This window comes from Chrysemys picta, chromosome 12 (genome assembly GCF_011386835.1).
Source record: "Chrysemys picta bellii isolate R12L10 chromosome 12, ASM1138683v2, whole genome shotgun sequence".
NCBI classification, from domain to species: domain Eukaryota; kingdom Metazoa; phylum Chordata; order Testudines; family Emydidae; genus Chrysemys; species Chrysemys picta.
In genome coordinates this window covers 48,401,504-48,427,903 of record NC_088802.1, presented here as the reverse complement: position 1 = coordinate 48,427,903, position 26,400 = coordinate 48,401,504, and the positions used below count along the sequence as shown (strand labels likewise).

The window sequence follows — 26,400 nt, the reverse complement described above, 5'->3', positions numbered from 1 at the left end:
GTAAATAAGGTTTTTAAAATGTTTAAGAAACTTAATTTAAAATTAAATTAAAATACAGAGCCCCCCGGACCGGTGGCCAGGACCTGGGCAGTGTGAGTGTCACTGAAAATCAGCTCGTGTGCCCCCTTTGGCATGCGTGCCATAGGTTGCCTACCCCTGCTCTATTGTAATACAGTAAATCTAAGAATTATGGGTAACTTGCTACTTATGAATTGTGCTGTTCCCTCCCCCAAATTAAGGAATCAAAACATGCACCAATTAACCACATGGCTCAGCAAATGATCTATACTGGATCCAGATGTAGGAGCTTTGTCCTGATCCTGCAAACTGGCCACAGCTGGAGTTCCCCTGGACTTAAAAGAGGAGTGCTTGGAGGAATTAAAAGATCACTCCCATGAAGTAGTAACATTATGTATCCTACAAACTCCTGGAATCTCAACATAAGTGTGTCAGGTAAAGAACATACTGAGCCAAATCTATCCCCCCATGCCAGCCATCCAACAATACTGAAGTTAATGGGGTTGGCATGGATGTAACTGAGGGCTCTTCCAGTCCTGCCCTCTCTCTGAACTCAAAGCACAGAGTTAAAGGTTTAGAGTGATCTGAAATACACAGTGTATAAGTGGGACTTGTGGCAAAAGAAAAGGTTAGGTTAGTCACCCCCAGTAAAGACATTGCCTTTTAGTCATGCAGGAAAAGCAAATAATTTATTTACACATCTGTTTGTACAACATTACAGCTACCTGTAATGATCAGCATTAGCGAGAATAGCATTTTTCCATAAAATATATCGCAAGAAAATACAGAGAAAGTGATCTGGTGACGCACCGCAACAATATTTATTCCACTTGTGTTGTAATTAACAGGATGAAATTAAAAATAATCATGCCGTTTTAGTAGGCTATCCATTTCAGGTCTGTTTCAGTAACCAGGTGATGGGTTTTGTTATGGTTCATACCAAGCAATCTTTGAAATTCAAAAATCATCCTCTCAAAGCAGTTTTACAATCCCATGGTCTGTGAAGTGAGCAACAGATTCATTTCAATGTACTTCTGCTCTACGGGAATTGGAATGAGGTACTCACAAACCATAGCTTCTTGGGGTTTTTTTGCAACATGCCATGATGTGTTTTCACACTGTCTCTAAGGCCTGGTCTACACTGGGGGGAAGATCGATCTAAGATACGCAACTTCAGCTATGAGAATAGCGTAGCTGAAGTAGACGAATCTTAGATCGACTTAGAATCACTTACTTCGCGTCCTAGCGGCGCGGGATCGACGGCCGCTGCTCCCCCGTCGACTCCGCTTCCGCCTCTTGCCATGGTGGAGTTCCGGAGTCGATGGCAGAGCGAGCGGTGATAGATTTATCATGTCTACACTAGATGCGATAAATCGATCCCCAATAGATCGATCACCCTTAGAGCCGATGCTGTATACCGGGTATGGACAAACCACTAGAAAATATGATGTAAGGCACAATTCAGGGGCCTGATTGTTTAAGGAGATGAGCACCCTCAAATTCCAAATGGTCTTCAGCTCCCATCAATTTCATCTGGTGCAGCTCTGGGGACACTAAGCAATTTTGAAGCCAGGTCCCTGGCTGGCCACAGATAGAGAGGATCCAACCTCCTACTCTGGTTTCTGATTCTCTGGCCCAATGAGCAGGAACTATACTGAGAAGCCAGAGGCCTTGCTTCTGGTCCTGGGTCTGCTTTAACAGCCCAAGGATGCACATGAGGCCTGCACCTTAGTTTCCCCGTCTGTAAAGTGCTTTGAAATCCTTGATGTATTGGTATTACTGTCATGCTTTATTGCAGCAGTTCTCAAACTGTGGGTCGGGACCCCAAAGTGGGTCACAAGCCCATTTTTATGGGATCGTCAGGGCTGGCATTAGACTTGCTGAAGCCCAAGCCAAAGCCCCACCACCTGGGGCCAAAGCCCAAGGGCTTCTGCCCTGGGAGTCAGAAGGGGGTCGTGGTGCAATGAAGTTTGAGAACCCCTGCTCTAGTGTATTTAGGACCCGATCCAAAGCCAACAGGAGTCTGTTCCTTGACTTCATGTTTTGGATTAAGCCCTCCACTGAAGTCACTGGGCGTTTTACCATTGACCAAACCCACAGCCAGCACATGGCAGCTTTATGGGTAATAGGAAAGCTCAGGAGGGAGACATTCTTCTGAAGAGGCCATAGAGGGGATCCCTATGCCCTGCTCATTAGGACATTTCTGCACAACTTTTGTACCATTTTATCTGTATTGATGTAGAAATCACTATAATCAAATCATGCAAAACCCATTGTGCAGCTGCCGTGATACTGGTCTAGCAGTAGAGCTTATTTCCAAAAACTAACCCAACATAAGCACCTTTTGGTTTTTTATACCAGCATAACTGTCCAGAGCAGGGAACTGTTCTGATCTAACTATATAAACTGCCAGTTAAATCGGTACAAAAAGTATGTGTAGATCTTCCCTTCAGACAGCAAGTTACTTATTCCAGCCCCATGTTGTATCATCACATTTATTTTCAAACTGACACCTTGCACCCCGAACCCCATTCTTTGGAGAAATTCCCACCCAGCATGAGAGAGTAGAGCTAAGAATCCCAGGATGAACTGCAAAGCATTTTAACTTTGATACAGTGTGGGAATCGGTAGGTCCTCGGATTTCACTTTTGGGTTCAGCTGGCAAAACGAATCGCCAAAAATCTACTCCTTGAACTGAAATTGACCTGAAATGAACTGCTTCTCTGAAAGAGATTTTTGTCTCCTGGTCATTTGAAGTAAAAGGAAACCGCTCGCCTCTACAGTGAATAGAAACCATCATTGTCAAATCAAGACCTAACTAAATTGAGAGGTTTAGTTATTTTGAATTCACCGATATGGACAAGATACAACTGGCCTTATAATAAATGACACTAGCACAATAGATTAGTGTGTGTGTGCGCGTGTGTGACATCACTTTACAAAAGATACCATGCATCCAATGTGATGCTTCTAAAATAAAACAGAGAACTGCTAATGATTTTTAAATTTAATTTGCTAAGTAGGTTAGGACATGACATAGCGCTTCTAAGAAAAACCTGTACAAAATGAGTATTTTTTTTTTACATCCCATTGAGGCACATGAAATACAAATCTGGTCTATTTTATATATACACCTTTACAGTACATGAAACGCAGAGATGATGATCAAATGGGAAAAAAAAATTATATATGTGCCCAAAATAGCAGATAAAATGTGGGGAAAAAAATCTGTAGCCTCATGGCAGGCGAGTAAAGGCACAAGGACTAAAAATAACCATGCAATAAACATAAGTACAGTCTGTGCAACGAAGCAAACTGAATGGCTCCCACGATAGAATTTACAGTAATTCTCAAAATATACCAGTATTTAAACATACTGTAAGTGCAACATTTACTGCTCTGTAGCATACTAAAGTATTCATGTGGAGTGAAATTCTCCCTGCACCAAGCCCAGGGAAATGGGCTCTGGGCAGGGTAGAAGAGAAGACGGGGTATATGTTGGGAAGACCGGGGTTACAGAACAGTCATGCATGGTCTGTTCCAGTCTGTAGGGTGGAATAGCTGCAATCCCTCTACAGGGTGGTTGCTGGACACTGGATCCATTTAAGTGCCAGCCCACCCAAAGAGATCCCCTCTGTGGTGCATAGAGGGGCCCCTGCCCACACCTTTCTTCATAGGCCTGACATGCAGCATAAGTTGTCCAGAGGGCTTTATGCCACCTCTACAGGCCACAGTGATTCACTCCACTAAGAATGGTGCCAGGAAAGTCGACAGCTCTACTGTTACAGCTGTGACACTAACATCCAGTTAACAAATAAAATTGTGTGCAAGTTCAAAGTGGGTGCAGGAAATCTATCAAGGACATCCAGTTTTATTAATACATATTTTCCACTATGCTTCAAGTTTTAGCCCAAAAAAAGAAAAAGAAAAGAGAAAAGAAAAGAAAGTAACCTAAGGATTACTTTACAGTTAAAAAGCTGCAAGACTTTTAGTTTATTGTCCCTCCAAAAACCCAAACCGCCCAATTTAAGGAATGCAATGCAACATTTACAGTGGAATTTATTGTAGCACAGACCCTGGCTGAATAGTGCCCTTAACTACAGCAACCCATACATACGTATGATGATCTGCATCTGTCTATGAGGTACAGAGTGCTAGGCTAAGCTACATGGTGAGGCTACGTCTTGCAAATATAGGTTTTAATCACTGCATTTAACTAGGTTGCTATGCAGAGCAGGCGATAAAACCTAGGGGAATGTCTTAGTGCAGCCTCACTCTGGACTGGTTTAGGGCTGATCTACACTGCAGATTCAACTATCAAGGCAACTGGCTGAAACATGGTCCATGTAGTACAGAGTGGATCTTAATTGTCTTCAGTAACCATATTATAGCTGTGGATAGCAATAGCCTGGTTATTGAACATCAATAAAGTCCCAAGAGTTTTAATATCTAAAAATTCCCTTCTGTGAAGCATTTCAGGTGTATTCTCCTCCATTTGTTTAAAGTGGGTACACTAATGCACTCCGATATCATGGTGGTGGGCATGGTATAAGCACCTAGACAGGCACATGCTCTTCTGTGCAGCAGTGAAAAGGTTAAGTGAGGAGCAAGGACATGGGTGTGGGTAGAGGATGTGCTCTGGTGAGATCTAGTTAAAAAAGGTTCCTCTCCTGCTTACTGGAGCAACTGCCAGTAAATTATACAGCGCAATGGATTTTATTGACTCAAACTACAGATTAATGGCACATGAGTTGTGAAAGACCCATTAAGGGTTTATCAGTTCTAGGATTTAAAGATGCATTGTCTGATAGTGGTGACTAATCCGTTCTAAAAGACTAGTGTAGAGAAGGCAGTGAATTCCCTTAAGAACAGCAATGTTGAACAGCTCCGCATGATTTAAGATTATACACGGCCTTGTCTGGACTTTTAGAACAGGTCAGTTAGCTGGCCCCTTCTACCACCAGATCTTTAAATCCTGGTCAAGGTAAACCCTTAAAGGGCAACCTGGCTAGTCATTTGTCAGCCAAGTGATGGTAGCCAGCAAGTGCGAATTGGCATTTGGAAGCATGACTCTTCCTGCATGGAGTCTGTTATTTACTCTGAGCTATGGACAGGATTCAAAGTCCATTGAATAGATAAGTGCTGCACCTTCTCTTTCCGGTGGCAGCCAAGAGTCACTTTAATATTATCCTCAACGATGCTTTACACTATATAGGTCTCTCTGTGTGTATTTAGATCTCAAAATCATGCAATGAAAGCAACTACCCTCCCAGTCTATTGGTATGAGATAACCAGGATGACTGCTTAATGTTTGTTTCCCCTCAGCTCTCTTAAAAGCTTGCCCATGCAAAATTCACATCATGGATCATACCGGGGAGTTTTGCCCAAGACAGGACTGCAGAATTGCACCCTAAATAGATTTGGGCTCTACTTACATGTTCAGGCTTTTAGGTTCAGATCCCTTGCAAAGAAGGATTTATACCTAAGAAATGGGAGGCTAGAGTTCTTGCTATTGGATGACCAGAATCAGCTCTAAGCAAAAGGGAGCCAAATGCACAATCCCTAGTCTCTCTTGCATGAGAGCATGTGCTACCCAAGTCTGTTTGGGAGCAAGCCTCGAGCAGTTCTTCCCATCTGCAACAGCAAGTGCTACACAGCCAAATTATACTGATCATCAAAACTATTCAGCTAAATTAAATTTGCCCACATCATTTGTTACCGAGGCCCTCTTCACCCTGGCCAAAGAAATTAGTCGAACACCTCTGTATTAACCCAAAGCACAGTTCACTACAGAGCCACTAGAGCTGGTCACATTTCTTGAAATTGGTAAAATTTTGACGTTGGGAAAAATTCAGTAGAAATGTTGGCAAAATTTTGGATCTCCCCCAACACCTTTTTTTTTTTTTTTTTTAAACCAGCTCTCGTGCTAACACTCTTTCCTTGGTCAATGTAAATAGGGCCATTAAGCCCTTACCTACAATAGGCTTTTTTCTCCTCTAAAACCTCCTCTCATTGTTGCTAATGCTGGCTCATCTCCATCAGTGATAGCAGCAGTGGGGCTCTAACATAGACAAGCTACTGGGGTCAGCTTGTGTTTCAAGCACTGTATCATTTAAACCTGCTCAGAGCAGAGCAGCGCAGCATGATGGTTCAAACTCCAGCATCCAGTCTACATTAGTGTTCCTGTTGTGGCTATCACATGTTGTGCTAAGACAGTGGTAGGAACAGTGGGGGGAAAAGCCTACTAGATACCTCCAGAGACATAAGACCCATCACACAAAAAACCACCACCTTATAGACTTGAATATTCAGTCTCCGTACTCTACCTTCTCAGCCCTGGAAACAGGTGCTCCGTATCCTGTCTGAGACAACTGAATAATGCAGGCAGCTTGAAGCACTGCTCCCCTGTAGCTTAAGGACCTAATCATGCCTTCCTTGGACAGCCAAACCTCAAGTCAGTGGGAGTTTTGACTGCCCAAGGAATGCAGGATCAGTCCCCAAAGAAGAGATTCAAGTCATTCTCATACCTTTCCTAAAATCTGTCATTCAGCACCAAAAAACCTCCTCAAACAGGCTGCTATTAACATACACAAACTATCAATAATTTGCCTTGTTCTGTAGGTAAACAAATCTGTGCTAAGGGCCCTTAACCTTCCACAGACTTGAATTTGCCCCTGGTAAGTTTTTGATCAGATCTCTATCTGATTTAGAAAGTAGAATGACCACCAATTAGATCTCCACTAGGCAAAACGCCATGATGTAATTATTAAAGCAGGTAAAAAGGCCAGTTTTTTTTTTAATGGGAAATTTGAACAAAAATGTTAATTTTTCAAAATTGCACATTTAAATAATTTGCTTCCCTCTCCTTTTTTATCCTCCTTTCCTGGTAGCAAAATAGAAACAGGAAAAGGGTGGAGGAAAGAGTGGAAGAAATTTTAAACAAAAAGAAAATACCATTTTTCTTCAAAGTGTCTGACAGGTTTTTTTTTTTGACCAGCTGTAATAATCAGACTAAGATAAGAACCCAAAAACCCAGTTCAGCCAATGTGGGCGCCAATATAACATACTCTTTGCTTAAGTTAAGTTACCAAAGTGTTTCATTTGTAGGTGTTCAGTTGACCTCACAAAAGTACAAGAGGAAAAATAAAAGTCCAGCCAAAGAGCCTGTATAGACAGAACATAACGTCGTAGGTCAAGGTTACAGAATGCAAACCTAATGCATCCTGTAACCCATATCAACCTCTACATACATGCAAAGTTTCATTAACACCCCTCTGCCCTCCCCCAATTTGCTATGCATCAAGTAACCAACAGCTGTTGAGATCAATAATCCGCTATTTAAAAGTATTAAAACAATATGCACTACATAACAGGAATGAAATTGAAGCATTAACATTACAGTTTAGTTGTGTTACACAGCGACTGCCATGCCCTTTTGATGACTTTCCGGGAGCAGCTACTGTAATGACACTTGATACACAGATGACCAGTATTACTTACACGGAGCGATCTGCTCACAGAAAGTCTGATCCAACTCCTGTGGAATGCAACAGGCTGCTTTGCCATTGATTCAATGGGAGTTCGATCAGGCCCCCTGATTCAGGTTGTCTTGAAAACACTACACAAATTAGGGTTTTTTCCCCCCTTGTTTAAAGGACGACAACCTTGTATTTGCTGATATTTAAATCAGAGATGTTAACGTATTAATTTATTTTAAAATTCCAATATGCTTGACACTTATCCCAGACTACCAGACCTAGGCCAGAGAGGACATTTAATACTGACTTTTCTTATTAACCCACTTCCCCAGCTGGGTCAGTGTGTTATTACAGGGCCCACTCCTCATTTCTACATTAGCGTTAGTGTCCTAAATTGCCAACCTAAGTATAACTGGCCAAATTCTTTGCTGGTGTTGACTAGCACAGGTCCATTAACTTAAACAGTACGACACCATTTTATACCAGCAGAAATTCACCTTCATCTCTCATTAGTGTCCTAAGTGGATTAATTAAACTATAGTAATTCTTCTGTAGAGCTGGTTGAAAAAAAACAAAAACAAACAAAAAAAGACCCTGAATTTACTCCCCTCCTTCTGCTCCCCCCCAAAAAACTGCCTTAGAGATAGATGTAAGCTTTTTAGTTGGACTTTTTTTTGGTCCCCCTCCCACAGATCTGCTCAGAGGGAAAAAAAAAAAAAAAAAAAAAGTTCAGCGGGTGGGCAGCTGAAAGTTTGTCAATCAATGTCAATTTTTTAAAATGAAAATTTCCAACTAGCTCTAGGTTTCCATTTCAGAACTAATAAAACTGAAATGATTCCAAATATATGAAACATTCTCTCTCCTTCCCTTGTCAGTACAAGGGAAAGTTTCTTGGCCAGAACCTCAGCTGGTATAAATTTGTGGCACTCCACTGAAATTAAAACTAAATATGCATCACCTGGAGAACTGGGCCTCAACATGTAACTACTGATAGAAAGGATTTGAGGCTTGACTTCAGTGACTTTGAAACAAATAAATAAACCGTGCTTTTCCCACAATAGTCTGTGTTTAGTATTTGAGTGCGACTTCTGGCAAGAAGTAAACTGTCTTTTTCCATTGCACAAAAAAGCCCCTTTGCATTTAGATTGACCTCAATGTTGCTTTAGTTTGAGGATCTGAAGTAGAGAGAACTTGCTCCACGTAAGGAGCAGATAAATACAGATATGGTTTCTTGGACAGAATTTAGGCTGTCAGAGTCAAAAAGCGCAATTTCAGTATAGAAATGTTCGTTGTATTGGGGTATTATTAGAATGTAGAGGTACTGTAACATTAAAAAACTAGATTGATTAATACTTTAATCGGAGTTTGAAATGATCTACCCAGCAAGATAAATCGTTGCTCAACTAAATATGGCACAGATGACTGGAGTGGCCCGGTCCTATGGATGCCAACGTCAGTGACTTTCCTCTGGTGACAGTTCCATCAAGTTCAATGGGAATAGTCATACCAGTGGTTACACACATGCTCGAGTGTTTGCAGGCTCAGGCAGTGTGTGTGTAAAATACAGACTAGATCCTAGGTCCTGCCCCAGGCAGGCAGCAGAAACTGCTTGCATTTCTCCCGCTGGAGATTCCCCTGCTATATGGTTGGGAGGGGAGTCAGAAAGCCAGCACAGCTGAGAGCTACAACTGGCTCCCTCCTCCCCACTCTGCCAAAGTTGTTCTGCAGGGCCAGAGTCTCTGCTGTGTCCAAGTTCAGATGTTAATAGCAGGTTGTGTTCCCATAAGTCTCTGTCAAGGTAATGACTCCTCGTTACTGATGTGACATTGCATCACATATAGGAAAAAACTTCTTTTGTCCCAAGGCTTGTGTGCAAAAGACAACTTGGTCTTACACATGTCACTAGCTACTGCAGATCTAATATTAGACCTAAGTTGCCTGAACTACAGCTTTGCTTTTTAGAATAGTGACTCCTGAGAGAAAATAAAGGTCTTCATTCAGAAAGAAAAGGTAACCTTAAAAATAAATATACAAACTATCATATAAAGTAATTCCCCTCAGGAGTGGAAATGTAATTGCCTTTTATGCAATCAAAACCTATTTAAGGCAACTGTTTTAGAGCACTATGGATTGAGGAACAGATTTTCAAGTTCTTAGCACCCAGCAGCTCCCCACTCAACTGCTAAACAAACACTTTTAAAAATCTAGCCATAAGCATGAAATTGACCTATGTGTACAGGTAGCTCAAATGCTATTGGGAGGATTTAAGTGAAACAGACTATTTACTGCTCATAAGTTCTCTGCACAGGGGTGAATTTGACTCTAATTATGTACGGCCCAATCCTGCATCCACTGAACTCCAGGGGAGTTTTGCTGTTGAGTTCAATGTGAGCAGGGTCAGGCTTTCAGCTTCTAAAACATCCAATTTAATAATTTTCTATTAACCAAAACCTGAAGACCTTATTCACTCTTTACTCAAACCACCAATTGACTGGCCCTGCCCTAATAAAGGCTTTAAAAGTGTTATATTACAAAATTCTGAATGTTGGACTTCATTTAGTTAAAAGAAAAATGTTTGAAAACCTGAGTATTTCCCCTAATATTTAAATAAGGAAACAGTTTCCAATCTGAAACAGGAGTAGCTTCATCTACACCAGCAAATTTCATTGCTTTAGAATGGTAAAAACGCACCTTAGCACATTTACAGACACGGACCATTAGGTCTAGTATTGCGTCTGCTGGTTGTAGTTTACCCCAAGGGCCACCTAAACCTAGATCACATCTTAAGGTTAATTATGGCCAGCTCACACGATTTTAAACACAGGATAGTCCATGTCTAGGCAGAGGGCCAGATCCATGGCACAGACTCAGAGGCAGCACAAAGCAGGTGGAAACTTCAGTGCTGAAGCACAGCAAAGTATCCTTCCCCTAGAGAGAAATCCTTGGGTAGAATTAAGCTGGCATAGCTGTTTCAACCTCATCAATCGCCCCATCAGTCCCCTTATAGGGGAAGCAAGGAGTGGGGGAGGGGATGATACGCTGCCTGATCTCCTACGGTGGCCAGTGCAAGACCGCCGGAGCCCGTGTAATTTAGCATAGTTACTCTGGACTCAATTTTGCCCTCTGGCTGCTCCAAAATCAGGGGAGCAAAGGGGTGGCTTAGGTGGCTCCCTAATCTCCTCTGCTAAGAATCCATCCTTAAGTGTTTAATGTTAAGCACCAAAATGACATTTTTCCAGGAGAGATGAGCCCTTATAAGGTTCACCCAGGCCTGAAAGGACAATTAAATTTTCATCATTAGCCCTCCTCCAGTCCCATGGCCCTACCTAGAGCTTAACAACTGATGGATTCCAATAAATAACTGAATTGGTTTTATTGTCTTGCCTTCAGGAAAGCCCATTTTCAGTGCTTCCCCACACCTGCCCGTTACTCCAATAAGATATCACTGAAGGCAAGAGTACAGCAGCTGCAGAAAATATATATATATATTTACATCAGTAACAATACATGCTCTAGGTATTCAGATTATGGAAAAAATGCATTACATACACAAACAAAAATACATAAAGACAATGGTAGGTGTGAGACAAACTGCCAACAGCAAGTATATACAGAAAATCAGTCATATCTATTGCAACAGTCCATTTCCAAGGAGCGTGTTAAAATACACAAGAAAACCTCTCTATGCATGTAGGCAAAGCCAGATATTTGATTACAGAGAAATGGACCAGAGAGTTTCCCTGTTTGTGCCAATTGGTATGAAACAAAGGGTGGATTTTTTCCTCCCCTGCCCGTTTTTTTTTTTTTTTTTTTTTAAAGTTTAAAGCGTGTACATTTTTTTTAACCTTTTTTTTTTTTTTTTTAAACAAATGTTTAGTGCTTGGAATAAAATTTCACAGCATTTAACTTCTAGCTGATTTTACTTTTAGTTAAAAGGTCTTAATTCTACAAGAAATGGACCCAATTCAGGAAGCACATAAATGGTGTTTAAACCCATCCCTAGTCAGGACCGCACTTATGCAAGTGCTTAACTTTAAGCATATCCTTAACTCGGATGAGATCTAAGTACAGTATATGCTCAAAGCTAAGCAAGTGCTTATGTACTTTCCTGATTCAGAGCGTATGAATGTGTGCGTGTGTGTATTCAGACAGGAGATGTAGTATTTGGGATGGGTAAATTGGGTGGTGAATGCAAGCTCTTGTGCAGTGTGTTCCACCCCCAACCCCACTGTTTCACATTACCTGTTACTGGTGTCTTAAGTGTGCTTTCTACTTTTAACCGCTCAAAGGTTAAATTAGTTTACATCAGGAATTAACCAGCTGCAAAACTGTAGGAGGGCCCCATCAGTCTCTCTTATTCCCCCCCTCCTCCCCATAGGAGTGCAACAGTGTGCTCTGGTGGTGGGGAAGGGAATTAAGCTAATTGTTTAAGTTAAAGTTTTTCTTTAAAATAATGAAGTGGATTTGCATGCAGTCAGTAACATTTAAAAGAAATAGAATGTGTTCCCTGGTTGAAGCCTTAAAATGCAGAGGAGTAGGATCCCAGAATTAATTTTAAAATGGCCCAGTGATAAACCCCTGAAAATAAGGGCATACATTGCAATGCCTCACTACTATAGGGAGCCAGGCACAATACATACACATGCACACACTAGACAACAGACTGGCAATCATCCTGACCTTGGATATGTGGCCTTCATATTAAAAGCACTTTTTGCTGACAGTGGCAAACAAGTGGATGGTATTTTTACATGGATATTAACAATTCTGCAGTTTGATTCCCCCCCAAAATACAGATATTCGTTTTCTAAAAGGTACAGGTTTGGCCAAAGGCTTATTTTTACCTCTTTGTGGTTTCAGTAGTAAAGCTCTGGCAAAGCTAAATTCAATAGAGAGTGATGTATTCAGCACCAGTCAGGAATCAAACCTGGATATGTCGAATTTTTGGGAGTACCCTCATTCGTTTGAAAGAATGAAAGAGTAATTCTTGTTCTTAAAGGGAGGGGAGACATCCACATGTTTCCATTGTATTTCACCCTTACAACCAGAGGTAGAGTCATTATGTCCAGTAGCTAAAACAGCGTGATCCAGTTATACTGTTATTACATTAATATACAGTAGCGATCTTGTCACAGATATTGAAAGTGCATGAAAAAAACCAAATCAAGCCAATTTGATGACTCACAGATAAGTGTACCAGACATCATATAAACATACCCACGCACCCACACTCACACATAAGATATATATAGAATCATTTACAGTATCAGAGTGATGTTTAGATCCAGTGGCATGTGCAGAAATATCAGGCAAGTGCTTTTTTTTGTCCTTCAATTTTTTATTTCCAGGATAGATGGGTTGTGGTCTAGGATGGCCAAAATAATCTTGTCCATATACTGTCGCAATCTGTAGTTTATCTCCTCCTGTTCTTTAAGAGCTTCCATGAGCTGAAACAAAGATTCCAAAGTTAAGTATCTAATGCAAAACGTCACTCCTACCTACAGCACTGTGTAAATTAAGATTAGATAAGGCTTGGCCTCGGGTCACCTTTGTATTAAAAAATTACTCATTGCCTCTAATGATTCTCTGCTCTCCCCTCACCCCAAGAGATTGCAAAGAGAAGACACAAAAAGGTAGATAAGTATCCCCATTATGCAGTTAGCTAACACGGGCACTTATGTCTGTGTAACTTATGTCGCTCAGGGGGGTGGTATATTCATCCCCGAGTGACATAAATTCTGCCGACACGAGCGCTGGTGTAGACAGCACTCTGCCGGCAGGAGACCTTCTCCTGCTGACAGCTTCTGCCGCTCGCAGAGGTGGTTTTATTATACCAACAGGAGAACTCTGTTGGCAGAGAGCGTCTTCACCAGATGCGCTGCAGCGGAGTAGTTGCAGTGCTGTGTGTAGACATGCCCCTAAGTACCACTGAGCAAGTCACTTGAGTTAGGGGCAAAGCTGTAAATAGAATCCAGGGCTCCCGCCCCAGAGCCCAGTGTTCTAGCCACAAGCCCACACTGCCTGCTCCTGAATGAGTACGTGTCTGTTTCCTCATCTTAGAGTGTACATGAAATGAAACCTTTTTAAAGCATTCCTACATCTGGTGCTGTAAATACAGAGTGTGAGAATTAGAACATATATAATGTTTTGAGGCCACAGTTTCCTGTCCAAATAAAAAGGATCTATTTAAAATCATAAATAATGCATCTTTGGTGCTATATTAACGTGCAGGGAAAATGTATATTTTGTACTTTCATCAAAGCTCTTCGGATCTGAGAGCATCTTTAGTTCATTTCAAGACAAGTTGCTTTATAGACACAGTATGTTTAGGCTGAGATTTTCAAAGCTGTCTAAGAGATTCAGATGCTCAGTGCTCATTAAAATTAATGGTTTTGGGGCATCCAGTTCTATTAGGTGGCCTTTAAAATCTCAGGCCAAAATTATTACGATGAAATTTTTTTTTAAACAGGTCTGAAATTTAATAAAAACGGTCCACTAAGTTATGGTGACAGCAGGACGTTTGTCAAGCAAAGACACAAGATACGTCTTTTTCGGGGGAGGAGAACCAGAAACAAAGAGTTAGTTGTGGCAGCCTAGGTGGATTCTTTTGGTCAGACTAGAAGCAAAATCCCAGGCTGATATTGTGAGTGAGTAGAAGGTCTGAAGGCTCAGCTGCCTTGTCTCGAGAGATTAGCAGGGCAGGTTGTGGGTAGGAATGCTGAGATGACAAAGAGTGGCCAAAGCTGTCCAGTGACAGTGATTCAGTGCCCAATTTAAGGCATGAGTTTTTGAAAAAGTCCTAAGGACGCCCTCTGAAAAAAATCAGTCTCTATTTACATCTAAAAATTGGAGTGCCCCAAAAATCACTAGTCACTTTGGAAAATCTTGGCCAGCATCTCCAGGTCTCCAGCTGGACGGGAATATAGGTTTATCATATATAATTCAACACAATAGTAGTTTGGCATTCCCGTTGAGATACGCCCTCTTTATTCTCTCAAGCCAGTTTTTTTTTTTTTAAATGTGCCTCTTAGAGCTAATCTCTGTAGAGAATGTATCTGATTCCTCCCCTCCTCCCCCGATCAAAACTGCATTATTTGAACGAACCATAGCAATTAACAGGGAGACAGAGGAGACGAGCAGAACCACTTTGGCAGCATGCTACTCAGTATTAGATAGTGATCCAGAAATTCTGCGTTAGCCCTGGTAAGATTAAAGACTGGATATAAGACTTATTTTGGTGACAGCAAAAAACGTAGTTTGTCTTATTCTGAGGCCAGATCTACACCACCACCTACTTCAGTATCACTTATGTTGCTGAGGGCTGTGAATATACCACCCGTCTGAGCAACATCAGTTACACCGACGTAAGTGCCAGTGTGGACAGCACTATGTCGACGGGAGGGTTTCTCCCACTGACATAGCTACCACCTCTCACAGAGGGGGATTTATTCTGCTGATGGGAGAGCTCTCTTCTGTTGGCATAGAGCATCTTCACCAGACCCACTGCAGCAGCACCGCTGTAGTACTTCTAGTGTAAAATTCCACCAAGTGACATCGCACAACCAGTCTCCACAGGTCCCTGGTTCAGCAAGGTACGTAAGCACACACCTAACTTTAAACCCAGGAGTGGTCCCCTGAAGTCAACAGGTCTATTCAAGCGCTTAGTTGGATACAAGTTCTATACCACAACTCACTTTTATAAAAGCAAAAAGGGAAACTATCCATCTAATACTTAGATCAGTTTCCTGCATTTTACCTTTGACTGCCTTCAAAGTCCATAGCCCTTGTGGCTTGAAAGAACCTCTCAAATCATCTCACCTGGTCCCCTGCCCAGGTGTAAGAGCTCCTCTAGAATATCTTGCTAAGTGCTACTTCATTAAGTGTCTACATTATGGGTTTGTGCACAGAAACTTTTCAGTAGTTCTATTTGGTTGGGCTCCAAAATAGGGTGAGGTCTTCAATCGATATAGCTCCATTAAAGTCAATGGAGTCACACTGATTCATGTGGGCAAAAGCCTCAGCCAGTTGCTTTTTGAAAGGTGAGCTATCAGCAGTCACAAATTCTTGGTATTAGCATTAACTCCATTGAGATGAATGGGTGTAACAGGGACAAGTGTGGACTGGTTAGTTAAAGCATGCAGTATTGTTTAGAGCTTCTTAGCAACTTGGAGGTGTGCCGGGTTTTCACCAGCTGTGCCAACTGAAAACGAGGAGCCAATGTGTAAATTCAGTTTGAAGCAGGAGCAAAATTCTCTCTTGGTTATACAGGAGTAAATCCGAAGTCACTCCTCTGAAGTTAATGGAGTTACTCCAGCTTGACGCTGGAATACATCAGATTAGAAAATCTGGAACCGCACTTGAAGAAATGAACTACCGTAAGGCACCTGCTAAACGGGAAACAGTGTCTATAACAGCAGTCAGTGCCTTAAATAGATACCCTTTAGATCCAACGCTGCCATCCATTACGATGGAATTTCTCTAGTATTTGGACTATAATGAAACTAGTTGGATGATGCGAAAATAAGCATCTGAAAATATCACTAGATTTAGCTACATTCCTAATTCCTGGCACAACAGGAGTTATGTTGTGGATTTGTCTGTGTAAGAACTTTCACCCTGACAGTTAATCTGTTCTCACTTTTCTATTTTGGGATTAGCATTATTTTGCTCTCAGTTGCATTACCTCATCTCTTGATGCAGAGTCGATTTCAGCAGCCAGTGATTGGGCTTTTGTCTGTGTTGCAAAGAGATTCTTAGCTTCATAAAGACTAAGACTTAGAATCTGTCCATTAAGGTCATCATTCTGGTCACGAAGTTTCTGATTCTCCTATTAAAATAGGAAAGAAAATGGAATGGAGTTTTCATGAAAAGAAAGAAAAACCGCTCAGGTAACATGAAAGCGAACGTCACTTTTGTTTTGCATGTCACTAGCCACTTTTCTAAGATATGTCCTTTACAATGGTACCTCTAAGAATGGCCAAACACTGGAGGGTTTCCGAGAAAGACCTAAATTCCACACAATAATTCCACCTAATGGTGGAATGTTACAGGGCCTTCACAGAAGACGTTGCCTACTGATCCCAGCTGTGGGTCAGCTTCCGTGCCAAGTGTGATAAGCTTAACAAAACAAAACAAACAAACAAAAAAACCAGCCATGTGTATCTTCACTTAGTTTTCCATTTTCTGTACTAAGTGGCTGAACAATCAGCCCTATCTTCATCTGTGTCTTCAAATATGATTATATTACTGTAAACATTCCAATTTTGGGGTCAGTCTTCAAGCAACTAGACTCCAGTCAGACTTCTTCTGATGACCCCTAGAGCTTAGTCATAGTGGGGAGAAAAATATAGACAGACAAAAGTGCCCCAACTTTAATATCCAATATGCCTTTATTATTGTGTGTGCCTGTGACGTTATTGACATCATCTGGGACCATATAGAACATGGTTGCAACCAAAGTCCTGTAGTGGCACCAAATCTTGTATAAAGAGGGTCAAATGAGGTTTCTAAGACAAGGTTATGGTTTGCTGGTTATAATTATGCTGTCTATATGTATGTATCGATTTTGTAGTTGAAGTTGTGAATATTGGCTCTAGACTGTCTGTATTTCAAACTTATGCTATGCTTCTGGGAGACATCCCAGACAAGTTGGTGTTAGCTCTGCCTAGCCTGCCTGATGGCCCACTAAGGACCATCAGCTATACAATTGACCCATTGAGAGAAGGCAGATACGCCTTGCAACTCAGCAAAGTTTGCAGGGACTGGCCCATGTGACTCCAGACTCCATTTTGCTGTAATTTTCCACAGTAAGGACAAAGAGGTGTTCTTACACCTGGAAAAGATTATAAAAGGCTGATGCCTCATCTACATCTTGTCTTCAATCCTGCTTCTTACCTCTGGAGGGACTTTGTTACAAATGGAAGCTCTACACAAAGGACTGAATGACCCATCCCAGCTGTGGATGTACCCCAGAGACTTGATTTTGAACCTGCAGTTTATTTCATCACTGCTACAAGCCTAAACCAAGAACTTTGCCATTACTGTATGTAATTGATTCCATTTAACCAATTCTAGCTCTCATCTACATCTTTTTCCTTTTATGAATAAACCTTTAGATTTTAGATTCTAAAGGATTGGCAATAGCATGATTTGTGGGTAAGATCTGATTTGTATATTGACCTGGGTCTGGGGCTTGGTCCTTTGGGATCAAGAGAACCTTTTTTCTTTTACTGGGGTATTGGTTTTCATAACCATTTGTCCCCATAACAAGTGGCACTGGTGGTGATACTGGGAAACTGGAGTGTCTAAGGGAATTGCTTGTGTGACTTGTGGTTAGCCAGTGGGGTGAGACCAAAGTCCTCTTTGTCTGGCTGGTTTGGTTTGCCTTCGAGGTGGAAAAACCCCAGCCTTGGGCTGTAACTTCCCTGTTTAAGCGAGTTGTCCTGAATTGGCACGCTCAGTTGGGTCCAGCCAGAACCAGCATCGTTACAGTGGCCAAGTTGACAAAACTTCCTGTGTGCGCACAGATACCACATTTACTTGTGCATGGATTGCTTTTAATGTCCAGTCCATATAGCGCCGGGGTCCCCAAACTGTGGGGCACCCCCCCCCCCGCCCGCACAGCAGGGCCCAGGCCAGCCCCCGAGTGGGGGAAAGAGGGAGAACCACCCTGCCCCACTCCGCCCCCAGCTCTGCTTCCGGCCCTGCCCCCAGCTCTCAGCTGCGGCTCTGTTCCTGACCCCCGACTGCGGCTTCTGCTCCTGGCCTCAGCCTTTGCTCCCGGCTGCAGCTCTGCTCCCAGCCCTGGCCCCAGCCCCACCTCGGCCCCTGGCCGTGGTTCTGTTCTCGCTCCAGCCCCAGACCTGCCCCCAGCCTTGACCCCCCTCCCTAGCAGCCACAGGGCCATGAAAAGTTTGCGGACCACTGATCTAAAAGACAGCAGCCTACTACTGATGCCAGCTAACAGTTACTTCCTTAGCAAAGTGACATGGCCTATGGATCTGAAAGTCTCCAGTTTGGATCTCATGGTCAACCCACGTGAGTCATTGCATAGGAGACACACAGAAATGCATGAACACGCCTCTTGCACTATGCAGGCTGTATTTACAATCCTTTCGAAAAAGGAAACAGAGCTTGGGAAGTCTTTTAACAAATGCAAATACTATCAAGATCCATTTCAGGCCAATGAAAGTCTCTCTTGGGAGTTTGTTGATAAAAGTTACAATTCGAGATATTTCTCCAGCATCTCTGCACGATTATCCAAACATCACCCCCACGAACATGAGAGGCCTGGAGGCCCCCACCCCGCTCACCTGCTTTAGCCGTTTAATTTCATGCTCCATTTCCACTTCCCTCGTTCGTGCGTTGAATTCACTCACACTAGACGAGGAGCTTCTCCCCCGGCTGGGGCGCTCACAATCTAGTTTGTACAGCTGCAAATGCTCCAGTTCCTTTCGCAAGTCCTCAATGAGCTGCAAGGAGATGAAGACAGGATGGTCCATTTCAATAAACAGCGACTGACCACCTGCACACGAACTGATCAGCTCTTCAGGGCAGGGACTGCTTAGGTGTTTGCAGGATAACTGGTGCAGTGTGGCTCTGATCCTGATCGGAGCAGCTGGGCACTTCTGCAACACAGCCAGCCCCTCAACACCCAATCTTCGGAAGTGCTGATCACACAGCCAGTTTATGAAGTGCAAGGGTGTCTAAGGAAGCTTGAAAGATACCTTCCTAGCTGCACATATTCAGAGGCATGGAGATCATGAGAGAGCAGCTCCAAAGTTTACAGTTGTGGCAGGGACTGTCACTATGTGTTTGTACAGTGCCTAGCACAATGGGGCTGCCAACCTGCTCAAGGCCTCTAGGCACTCCTGCAATACAAGTCAAGGTTAAACAATAAGTGGCACTAGGGGAATTGCCACATCGACAACATTATCCCCAGGTCCTGCTGTGGCCGCCCTTGCACAGGACAGTGCACCTGTTGTTTTACACACTCTTGCAAGGAAGGGCTGCTGGAGCGGGCTCTGCACCTCTGTTCATACTCACCTCCTGAGTAGCTTCCCTCTCCTTGTTAAATTCAAGTCTGTTCTGTCGCAGCTTGTCCATCATCCTTTTGTACAAGTCCATCTCGTCCTTCAGCCGCAAACTGGTGTCTTCTAACCTATCCGACATGCGTTGCCTCTCCTGAAACAAACCAGGAACTTGATAGCCAAGTTGGACTTCCCCAGCCCATCATGTTTCCATGTCATTGTTTTACACCATGCTAATCGGCCAATACCATTCATCAACACGGGTGCAACTACTCTAGTGCTATGCTGCAACCAGAAGCTTAATCTCCCGGAGCTCGATCCTTTCAGCATGCAGAGCTGTATTCAATCAATGGAAGTTCTGAATGTACTAGCACTTAGCAGGATCGGGGCCACTATATAAACAAGCAGTCTCCAAGGATAACAAAAACAGGTATTTTATCGGTCAGTGAATATTCCAGAACTCTTCCGTCTGGCCATTTCTCTGCAGACAGCCAGAGAAGTGGGATATTTCTGTATAGTTTAGGGAGATAATTTCTCAAAGCATAAAAGCTTAAAACACACAACACAAACTTGCCATTTGAAGACAGATAACTCTCCTCATCCCCTACCATCATTCTTCTTGCAAAACCCTTCAGTTTTCAAACTAGCTTAGGAGAACGCAATTCATTTACCATGCTGAAAGGAAAACTCACTATGCCCCTGATCTAATGCCTAATGAAGTCAACAGAAAGACACCCATTCATTTCAATGGGCCCTGGACAGGACTATAAAAGCCAGTCACTTTTGAAGTTCGCCTCAGAAATATTCCTTTAGGTGTGTTAAGTGTCTCCCAAATCCATTTACATTATTTTTCTCTTATTTTGGGGATTGTCAATTAAAAAAACCCTATCGTTTAGTGACTAATTTTTTTGCCCTCATATCAACCACACAGCTGACTAGCAGTCACTCACTACACAGATATGGTCAGCACTCAGAAGTTTAATTACCTCATCTAGTTTCTCAGTTTGTGATTTCAGTCGTGTGACGGTGGTTTTGAGTTCACCATTTTCTTCTTCAAGCTGTTGAACCCTGTATAAAGGCAGCGAGACTTACAGTAAACACAATCGGCAGGGAAAGCGTGAGGATTGAGAGAAACATGCTCCCCAAAAATCCCATTCATCTGGTCTCTTTATTGAATGTAGGTGTTTAAAGACAAAAAAACTTCTCCTAGTGGTTTTCAGCACAATCACTGACTTGGTTTAAGTGGCCAAAGATCCACATGGACATTTGGATGTGAGGGGGATGGGCATGGCATAAGACCCTGAATAGAACCTAATAGAAAGGAACCAGGCCACAGAGAAGTTCCCGATACAGTTGGTCCCAGTTCCTTCCTTGAATCGCTAATTTTAGAAAGCCAAATACCTACTTATTTAAGCTGCTCATGTGGACTTCTACATTACATTGTTGCTGAGAAAGCCCTGACTCATGTCAATATACAAAGCCAGTAATAAAAGGCAACTGAACTTTTACTGTCTTCTAAGCTTCTACTGGGCATCTCTTGCACAAAGACAAAACACACAGGGCCTGACTTGCCACCCTGAACCTTGGGCAGTAATTTAACAGCATTCTAGTAGCTTTTTACACCAATTCTGCACAGGTGTCAATAGCTTCCCAAGGACCAAGACAGCAGAGAATCAGTCTCACATCCTTCCCGTCCTGGTTGAAGATAGGGATAAAATAGATACCTGTGTCTATGTGTCTAACAAGACTAGAGCCCTTGGCCTGAGTTCTAGTTTTATGGTTGATTGTGCTTTATAGGTTTCTTGGGCATGCCCATAGGAGGCTCTCTCTTACAGATTTTGCTTCCTCACCCTATGCCAGGGCCACAGCTTGGCATCCTTCAGAGCCTAGTGCAAGGCCCTTGGCTGAATGTACATCTGGGAGAACATCTGGCGGCTGACTGCAGCTGGGTTGTTGTGTCAGCAGCGTGAGGGTAATTATTTTCCTGTTTGACTTGAGTGATGGTAGGTGCCCAGAAAGCCATTAGCGACATACATTTACATGACACATTCGTTCTTATGCCATAAGAGACACTGCCACAATGCAACTTGAGCAGGGACTCAACAAATCTCAACTCAGAGGAAAAGCCAAGTGTATTCCATTCTCCCATCCTTTTGGGGTATGTATAGTGTCTATCAAGTTGTTCTGCATGGGCAGACCTCTGCCAAGGGGGCTCTGTGAACAGGGATCAGCTGGGAGAATTCAGTAAGTTCTTCAGGGCAGGGATCCTTCTTACACATAAAGAACCTAACATGCTTTTGAGTATTACACAACTAAGTGACTCTCTTCAATTATTTTAAGTATCTAACCCATAACCATCTGCACACAAGGCAACATACAATCTAGGTTCACACACTAATGGAAAAAGTGGATTACAAAAAGAACACATGAGGAAAACAGTCATTATATCTTCTGCTTCTATGTGGATCTAGACAACACATCATCCCGACTTGCCAGCTGGTATGTTTTTACCTTGTATTTAGCAGTTCAATTTCAGTGCCCTTTTCTTTTTCATACTTGCTGTATGCTTCTCTATGCCTTTTTATTTCTTCTTCCAGCGTTTGTTCAGCTGATGTCTCCTGGTCTTTCAACAGTTCTTCTAGTTCATGAACTCTAGGAAAGTCAGTCATTTTGGTAACAGTTTAAAACATTTGCCCACACACCACGTTCAAGAGTATCAAATACGCACACTTCTTTTATTCTATACTGATTTACCACTTAGATCTTTGTATGCATACTTCCCAGCAGCCAAAGTTAAGGAACATCTATTTCTCTATTATGGCCATTCTCTGTAATAACATGCTGGGTTCTCTCTCTGAATGTAGGCCAGTTTTCTGCCGTGAGTATGTATACCATAAAAGACATGGGGGCATCCCCTTCATAACATGGTGTGAGATGACTCTCCCTAGACAGCCAGCTGCAAGCAAGTCAGATACTCTGCTTGGCAGGAGAATAACCGCTACATTGCTAAGCTTGCTTAAGGTCACAATTCACTGCATATGCAGCAAGGCTGTGCAGTTCCATTTTTGGGGCTTCCCAGATGAAAAGCTTTGAGGACACTTGCTCCGTGTCTGACAGTGACACGCACAAAAGTTCACACTTCATTCTATTTAAGCAGCTGGGACCCAATATTGGATTTCCACTTTCCTTCTAGTCTCATTATAGCTCTGCTCCTGAAGGTATTGCAATGACATGGCACAGAGGAAGCAGGCTGCATGTTTTATTACCTGTGAACTAGCTGCGTGTTCTCCTGTTTCAGTTTGCTCTTCAGGTCTCCATTTGTCATGTTATCGTTCTCCAGTTCTGTCACCTTTTTTTCTAAAGAAGTGACCTAGAAAGAGAAGAGGATTTGAGTCTCTTTCACACCCACCCAACCTCTTACATCTAAACGACAACGGGGGGGCAAAGCGGCACTTGGATGCCAAAGGCAAAACTGAATACAAGGGTCTACGTTTCCAAGAGAGCGGGAGTGCATCTCGTTCTGATCTTCCCTGAAGTTCATGTCCCCCAAAACCTATCAATGCAAACGCACAATGAATTGACACTTAGAAGTGCATAGTTACCGGAATTAAATACAGAGAGAGAAATTAAGCTACTTAGCATCACTGTAATAGACAAGCTGTCATTACTTCATTTGCATGAACCACCCTCAGCTTCTTGCCACAACGTAGTGCAATGAGATTTAGTGCTTATGAGAGTGAATCCTCCAAGGTGCCAGGCAGCCTTAGCGTCTACCAAAGTGACTCTCACAGGACTCCCTTGAAGGGCCCTTGTAGAGTCAGCCTGTTGGAGGGAAAGGGATGCAGTGGGATAGGGCCCCAGGCTGGAAGGCAAAACCTGGGCTCTATACATAGCTTTGCCATGGACTTGCTGCTGCAGCTTGGGCAGGTCACAGAGGCCAAGAGAGTGTCGTAATTTTAGGTGCCCAACTTGAGATGCCTTGAGCCTGAGTTTGGATTTGGGAGTGCTCACCTCCCTGAAAATCAAGCCCCTGTCAGGTGCCTCAGAAGTTGGGCTCAAAAACGAGGCACCTAAAGCTTGGGTTTGCTTATGTAAATTTTGGACTTAAGCCCACTGGGCCTCAGCTTGGGAAACTGAGCTAAGTTGCAGCAAATGAGCAGCTACCTCGATAATGGAATTGACAGACACAATGGGCCCAATCTCATTCACATCAACGCTTCTTTATGCTGCCCTGGCAGCCCAGAGGGGCCATAAGTGGACGTACATGTCATTCATACTGACTTGATTGGTATATCAATTTACACTGCCAGAGCACTGTTACGGGCTTTGTTTATACACAGAAGTAGTCCCACTATCACTATACCGGTGTAGTTAAAGCAGTACAACCGCTTAGGGCAGACGCAGTTATACTGACATAGCTATTCTTGTGGGGGGAAAAGAGAATAAACTATGCTGGCATAAAACACCTTTATGTTCTCTAGGACTGTACCCAGGCAAGAATTTTACTGGGATAAGTATTTTAGTTAAAAAAAATAAAAAATAAAAACCAACCTCATGTGCAACTGAAATACTAATATAAAAGCTATGTTTTGACCAGGCATTTAGTGGAAGTGAGAATCAGACCCATTGTTGCTTTTTTTCATTTTCTTGCTCAGTGAAAGGCTTACATATTAATCAAGCTTAGACTTCATCATATTTCAATAAAGAATTCTTAGCTTGTACTTTCGTTCTCTTTTTGGTTAGGCTCTTCCTCTCCCAAAAGAAGTAGAAGTGAACATTAACTTTGGAATATTCCATTATTACTCACTTTTCGTTAGAGATCCTGACTGAGGTCACTTGCCCATATCTACTAGCCACCTCTGGTGGCTCTTTCTGGTAGGCAGACATGTCTCCGGCTGCACCAACAATAGCTCTGCTGAATCTAGCAATCATGATGTGAAGGCTCCTCACCTTTTCAGTGATATCATTATCACATGAGTCTATGCTGTCTCTGAACAAGTCCTCTGTGCTGCCATTGCTGCTGCTGAAGTTACTGTTGTGGAAGAGTTGTCTGGAAGATTAGAAGGATTATTTTACATCATAGGGAGAAAAAAAAAAAAAAAGTCTTCCTATTTTGTGGACTGGCTTTGCACCTTGAATGTCCCAGCTAACATCTGTGCAATAGCTTCAATGTAACTTAACTATGTAGGAGTCTGATTACACGTAACTTTGTAGTCCTATTTTAACCAATACGTTTATTCCATGATGCAAATGTTAAGTCAAAGTTGCATGTAACATCATGTTCACTAATATGCTAGATGCCAAATCTGGGAGAAGGTGAGACCTAAGTGATGTTGATAGGCATAGTTACACAGAAGCCTATTAGTTTTGCAGAACAAGTGGCACAAAAGTTTTCTTTATTTACAGAAAAAAAAACACAACAAACAAACAAAACAAGAAGATTCCACTGTGTGACATTGCAATATGCAGAATTAAGAATACTTAAGACAGGTTTGAAACTACCTGTTCGGAAGCTACATACAAGCTGCATGTTTGCAGATTTTCCTCACCACATTATGATGCTTTAACTTTGAGAGGGATGATATGCCACTGTCCGGTATGTACAAAGTCATTGCTTCCCAAAAAGGGCCAGCATTAAGATATCCTGGACCAGAGCCAGGAAGAGTATTGCATTCCTCCCCCCACAAGTCAGTGTACTTGGCCTTAACTTGGACCAGATTCTGGTCCGACCACCATTTTTAAACAGCTGGGCAATTCCCTTTGCCTTCTGGCAACAAAACTAGGTCAGGAAGGCAATAATAGTAATGCCTGATGGGACATAAGATGCAAACAGGTTAAAATAAATAAGAAAAAAAGCAGCGCAGGATGGCATCTTTTCAAACGCCAACAAGGGAACAACTTGCCAATTCACCTACTGGGGCAGCTTGTCCACTCCAAGAGCCTGGTACTGACTAGAATGGCTCTGATGAGTTTGCTCACCTGTGCAATACTGAAGGCTGCAGCTCTATAATCAGGGAAATGACATTCTTCCTAAATCCAGCACCCAAGTAGCTATGTTGGCCTCCAGACAGAACAGATTTTATTACAACACTTTCAGCAACATGACACTAACTTGGAATTCAGTTAGCTTAGCTTCCCACTCATGTGCAATGCCACACCTATACAGTCTCTCCTCCACATTGGTGGGTAGTTAATTCATGCCAGGAGGTGCTGAGCGAGTCTCTCAATTGAGACCTTACAGAATTAGACCTTAGTTGCTGACAAAGAACTACATTAAACTGTAAAGAGCGTGGAATAAGGCTGCAAAGAAATAAGTCAGCCAAGCCGGTAAACAGGGGTTTGACTTCTGTTTTTTAAGCTAACTCAGAATTAAATGTGCTACTTGACTGGGGAGGGAAGAGAGAAGGGGGAATCCTAACCTTAAGTGAGAAAAATCAGGGAGAAGAAGTTGCATTTCTTCTGATGCAGCTGCTTCCAACCTCAACCATGTCAAACCTCCCCCCTCCCCCCCAAAGCATCTCTTCTGCGCACCCTATTTGGTTTCCTTTGAGGGATTCATTCTTAGCATGAATCTGTGACATCAGCATGAATTCTGGTCACAAATGATTTCAAAGTACACAGAACAAGCTTGAGTGTCTTACCTTCCAAAAGCTGTGCTTGAGATTTTTCGGTTGGGGCTACATGGAGACAGAAGGAATAATGTAGTAAGTAAACAGTTTATTTGGTTATTGTACAATTCAGTAACAATCTCAATTTAGTTGCCAGTTGAGTTCTGTACAGAATATACAGCTGTCTTATTTTAGCTTTTAATTTGCTTCACCAAAAAAATGCTCATACAACTTAATCATAAACTACTCTAATAACTAATGGAACTC

The 26,400-nt window shown here is 42.5% G+C and overlaps 2 protein-coding genes across 5 annotated transcripts in view; both read right to left on the bottom strand.

Moving 5' to 3' along the window:
• The window catches only part of LOC122172254 (retinoid-inducible serine carboxypeptidase-like), a 331,017-nt gene that overhangs the window by 81,206 nt on the left and 223,411 nt on the right, over nucleotides 1–26,400 (bottom strand). The window lies entirely within an intron of this gene.
• The window catches only part of RAB11FIP4 (RAB11 family interacting protein 4), a 209,681-nt gene continuing 194,244 nt past the window's right edge, over nucleotides 10,964–26,400 (bottom strand). For 3 of the 4 annotated variants that reach the window (XM_005282824.5, XM_024104562.3, XM_065563528.1), the window contains 9 exons: nucleotides 26,167–26,202; nucleotides 24,476–24,575; nucleotides 22,792–22,895; nucleotides 22,037–22,177; nucleotides 20,512–20,593; nucleotides 19,542–19,679; nucleotides 18,809–18,967; nucleotides 16,180–16,323; nucleotides 11,935–12,943 (listed from right to left, as the gene is read on the bottom strand). In XM_005282824.5, coding sequence (XP_005282881.3) covers nucleotides 12,827–12,943; nucleotides 16,180–16,323; nucleotides 18,809–18,967; nucleotides 19,542–19,679; nucleotides 20,512–20,593; nucleotides 22,037–22,177; nucleotides 22,792–22,895; nucleotides 24,476–24,575; nucleotides 26,167–26,202 — 1,021 coding nt within the window. In that variant the 3' untranslated portion in view covers nucleotides 11,935–12,826. Of the gene's footprint in view, nucleotides 12,944–16,179; nucleotides 16,324–18,808; nucleotides 18,968–19,541; nucleotides 19,680–20,511; nucleotides 20,594–22,036; nucleotides 22,178–22,791; nucleotides 22,896–24,475; nucleotides 24,576–26,166; nucleotides 26,203–26,400 lie in introns of all 4 variants that reach the window. The other variant, XM_024104560.3, reaches the window with a different exon arrangement.